Source organism: Penaeus vannamei, chromosome 28, assembly GCF_042767895.1.
Source record: "Penaeus vannamei isolate JL-2024 chromosome 28, ASM4276789v1, whole genome shotgun sequence".
Taxonomy (NCBI): Eukaryota; Metazoa; Arthropoda; class Malacostraca; order Decapoda; family Penaeidae; genus Penaeus; species Penaeus vannamei.
This window is the reverse complement of record NC_091576.1, coordinates 457501-462099: the sequence shown is the minus strand read 5'-3', so window position 1 is coordinate 462099 and position 4599 is coordinate 457501. Positions and strand designations below refer to the sequence as shown.

Here is a 4599-nt window from a genome sequence, read left to right as displayed (position 1 = left end):
TACCTAGTGTACAATAAAGTCTGTTTTAAATATATGAAACATTTTAAAGCTTATAATTAGCACAGAAAGGAAAAAGGAAGTTTCGCTTCACATCTTCGTGAGGCTGTCATATATTTCCACCAATATTGTTCACATCAAGGTACATGAACACAAGTAGTCCCATCCCGTCTTGATGTAAATCCTAGTTGGCAACTGAGCTAAACTCTGTATTCATTGCAGATATATATTTTCAATTCTTTTTTTTTTCTTAGTTTCTTTTTCTATTGTATTACTAATAATATTATTGAACCCTTTACAAAGAAAATACACAAATAAAATATCGCACACACTGACCAGATCAAAAAGGAAGCAGACACAGCGAGATAATTATTCGTAAAATTTACCGGATATTGTTGCAATCACCAGAGGAAAACCAAAATTCCCTTCCTTTATAATAAAAACATCCTTAACACTAACAGCCATCAGAGCAATCTTTTCCTTCTGCTGCAACAGAATGTCCGGGCTCACCTCCTGACGCAGCACGAGGGGCAACACCGCCGCCCCCGCCCGATCGTGGACGTCCGTGAACATGCGGGCGTACACGGGAGTGGGTGTGATTATGACGTCACCAGGGTCGCAAAGGGCGTGGCTTAAGGCGTCGAGGCATGACGTCACTCCGTTCAGCACGACGATCTAAAAATATATATATATATATATATATATATATATATATATATATATATATATATATATATATATATACATATATATACATATATGTATATATGTATTTATATATATATTTATTTTTTTTTTTTAATAATATATTAATGTGCTAATCATTATCAAACCAATTTTCCTTATAAATATTCAATCACACACATGAAAATGCACGTACTCACACTTAGATGTGCAATGATGCACAACTCTCTCTCTCTCTCTCTCTCTCTCTTTCTCACTAACGCACACACAAATGTATGTGTACATGTGTGTGTGAGTGTTTGTGTGTGAGTGTGTATTAGCGTGTGTGTGTGTGTGTGTGTGTGTGTGTGTGTGTGTGTGTGTGTGTGTGTGTGTGTGTGTGTGTGTGTGTGTGTGTGTGTGTGTGTGTGCGTGTGTGTGCGTGTGTGTGTATTAGCGTGTGTGTGTGTGTGTGTGCCCGCCGTCCTGACCTCGTCCTCGCCGATGTCCTTGGCGGGGAGGAAGTGCCTCCCGAGGAATCCTATGAGCGCTCCCTTCAGCTCCCGCGTCCCATCGAAGTCGTAGTAGTGCTGGTACGACGGCGAATAGGAGAGCGCGTCTCCTCTTCGCAGGCGCTCAGACAGCTCCTCCTCCATCAGGCGGTTCACGGCCGTGCCCAGGTTGATGATGCCCTGAGGAATAAGGCGTTGGCCAGTCGTTCGAACCAGAGGACTCAGTGAGTGATACTAAGGCTAGTTCTGCCTTGCCTGTAACCAGCGTAACAAGGCCGCGCAGCCTACCTCGGGATTGGTGACCGGGTGGTAGGGGTTGGCGCTGGCGCAGGTCAAATACTGGGTCAGGAAATCCTCGTAGTTGGCCGTGATGGCGCCTCTCCTGGAAAGGACACCGGCGGGGTCCTCGCGGCGATCCTTCGCGCTCTCTCCCATCTTGTCGCGTCTGCAAGAAAGGCGGTAAAGGATCCGAGAAAATATTGGAACGTAGTGTTGTTTCATGAAAAAGTATGTTTCTGGATATACCAACGCTTTACAGAGCAACAGTTTAGAAAGCCGATATTGTGTGTGTGTGTGTCCTAGTATGTTTGCTATTAAGTATATGTATTGTTCATTGTCTATTTATCAATATTAGTTGAATGAAAATGTATATATCTAACAGCATCCAAACCCTCCCAGGTAGCTGGCTACAGGACACATGAAGACTAGGGACAAAAATACAAGATCAAATTACAGCCAAAGTCAGGATATTTCGATTTTAAACACAACAAATACAACTGCTTAACCTTTTCAGTGATACGGACGTCGTTCGACGCCCAAATGCATACGTCCTTGAAAAGAGAAACTTTTACATCAATACAAGGTACTTATAAGATAAGCAGCACCACTTCCATTTGGCTTATTGAAACCAAAAATTTGTCTGACATTCCTAGTGTAGTTAGTGTAGTGTAGTGTAGTTAGCTGTTTATGATAGGAAGTACTTCGTTAACATAAGTTAAAGGGGTGGATATTTATTTCACCTCTGACAATTATAAAAAGAACATTTTACAAAGATCTAACTATATTTGCTATCTCACGAGGCCAAATGCAATGTTATGATTATGATGTTTTAAAAAGTCATTGAAATAGACATGGAAACAAATGAAAATAAAAGAATATTTACAACAAATGTACGTAGAGAAATAGGCTTTAGCTCATCACTTCCCAACAAGGAGTGCTACCTGTCTTAACCTTTTGACTGCCCTTGTAGTATAAATAATACAAAACATTTTCGCCTGTAAACTGACCATGTCATAGTCATACCACCTGAATTTTCCAGTTACTTTCTGGTGCCGTGGCATACTTGGCGCTTCCGTTCCAGCAGCATGGGTAGTGTTAAAGAGGATGTGGAATACATATGTTGCTCCTTGGCTTATACATCCGTGGAATGTTCCAGGAAATGGTTGCCAGTTAATGCAGTAGAGCTACTTCCAGAGTCACGGCACTTGGACCTCAGCTCTGCCTAATCATCAAAGCTGTCCATCGGAATGACACCTGATCCCATGAAGGCTATGATCTACAGACAGTGGGATCAGTGTATCCTTTGAGCTTATGAGTCTGTGTGTGTGTGTGCGTGCATGTTCACGAATGCTTATACATTCCCATTTGCGGGTATGTATGATCTCCCTAACATTGCTCTCTCCTCCTTCCTTTTTTTATCTCTCGATCTCTCTCTCTTTGTGTGTGCGTGTGTCTGTCCCTCTTTGAGTGTCCGTCTCTCTCTCTCTCTCTCTCTCTCTCTCTCTCTCTCTCTCTCTCTCTCTCTCTCTCTCTCTCTCTCTGTCTCTGTCTCTCTCTCTCTCTCTCTCTCTCTCTCTCTCTCTCTCTCTCTCTCTCCCTCTCTCTCTTTCTCTCTCTGTCTCTCTCTCTGCATCTGTATGCCTGTCTCTCTCTCTCTCTCTCTCTCTCTCTCTCTCTCTCTCTCTATATATATATATATATATATATATATATATATATATATATATATATATATATATATTAATATATATGGTTCCCACTTGGCACCTCCTTACCTGGCAGCTGCCTTCCTACTTCAGCTGACGCAGGTATTAACTTTCACTTCTGACACTTCTGTGCCTTAAGTAAGCATGCACCCTAGCAAGGAATAGCTGCATAAAATCACGTCTCGTCAAACAGCAGAGGTAGAACAAAAGAGATGCAGATTGGCAGACAGCAGACAGACGACAGTCTCGCTCGTCACCGCTCCACCCTCAGCACCCAGGGGACAAGTCTTTCGTGGGGCTTCTATTACACCTTCCCAATAAACCCTCCAGCAAAGACCCCTTTCATTCCACCTGCTCATAAGACCAACCCTATCACATCTGGTGGCTGGCGGTGGGCCAACTTCTCATGCCCATCCTTATCACATCTGGTGGCCAGTGGAGATGAATGTTCCTGTTACCAAGATAAGCTCCTTTCGAAGTACCTCCTCGCCTCCCTTAGCGCCCAGCCATCGCTACCAAGGCCTCTTCTAATCCACGCCCACCCACATCATGTCTACCACACTACTTCGGGCTGACTACTCACGCCTATGCTACCTTGAACTGTATTCATGTTGACAAATGTAGAAAGGTATGGATGAGAATGAATATCTTCACAATACAAGAGACGTATTTGACCGGTTTCGAATATATCTTTGTCAGAAATACATGATGGAGATATATTCGAAACCGGTCAAATACATCTCTTGTACTGTAAGATATTCATTCAAGTTAATTTTAAGCTGGCTCATGGCTGTAAAATGAAGTAGCACCCCACCATACGTTTTATTTACTCGCACTTACATTCATATAGCACTTACCAGTCGCGCCCGAGATGCGCATAGATTATTTACTCACACGTTCATACAGCCTTTACAAGTCGCGCCTGAGACAAGCACGGCTACTTAAATTCAGGCCCAGCTGCCGACATGTGGCCGAAACATAATTACTTGCCTATTTAGCCCAAAGGTATGGAATTCTTGCTCTTTAATAATTCTCTCTACCAAATGCGATGGTACTCTTAACAACTAAGGAATTAACACCTCATGTGACACGTCACCCTTCTCGTGACAAATGTTCTTATTACACTCATTCTTCTGGCATCTTAGTAAGGTTACTGACAAGTAATTTATTATCCTCGCTCCTTAGCCCTTTTACGGGCATGGTGCACTTATAATTCAGCCCCTGAAGGCGATGTGACCCTCCTCGCTATTGAATGTTGCGCCTCGCTGCAAAACCTCCACCACGCCGCTTCTCTGGCATGGGACGACCTTTAAGGACCACGGATCACCAGCAATCATCCATAGAAGCCTAGCAGAGCTTGCCACCAGGCACGCCATCAGTGCACAAGACGTTGCAGACGACTCGAGGACAAGCCTCTTGCATGTCCGAGCGATGTCAACGAT

General features: G+C 43.4%; 1 protein-coding gene across 1 annotated transcript in view; it reads right to left on the bottom strand.

Moving 5' to 3' along the window:
• Positions 1 to 129: 129 nt before the first annotated feature.
• The window catches only part of LOC138866961 (1-aminocyclopropane-1-carboxylate synthase-like protein 1), a 23216-nt gene continuing 18746 nt past the window's right edge, over positions 130 to 4599 (bottom strand). Inside the window, exons 2-5 of the mRNA XM_070141341.1 lie at positions 1461 to 1617; positions 1152 to 1352; positions 457 to 672; positions 130 to 204 (exon numbers count right to left, since the gene is read on the bottom strand). Of these exons, the coding sequence (XP_069997442.1) occupies positions 130 to 204; positions 457 to 672; positions 1152 to 1352; positions 1461 to 1607 (639 nt within the window). The 5' untranslated portion in view covers positions 1608 to 1617. The remainder of the gene's footprint in view (positions 205 to 456; positions 673 to 1151; positions 1353 to 1460; positions 1618 to 4599) is intronic.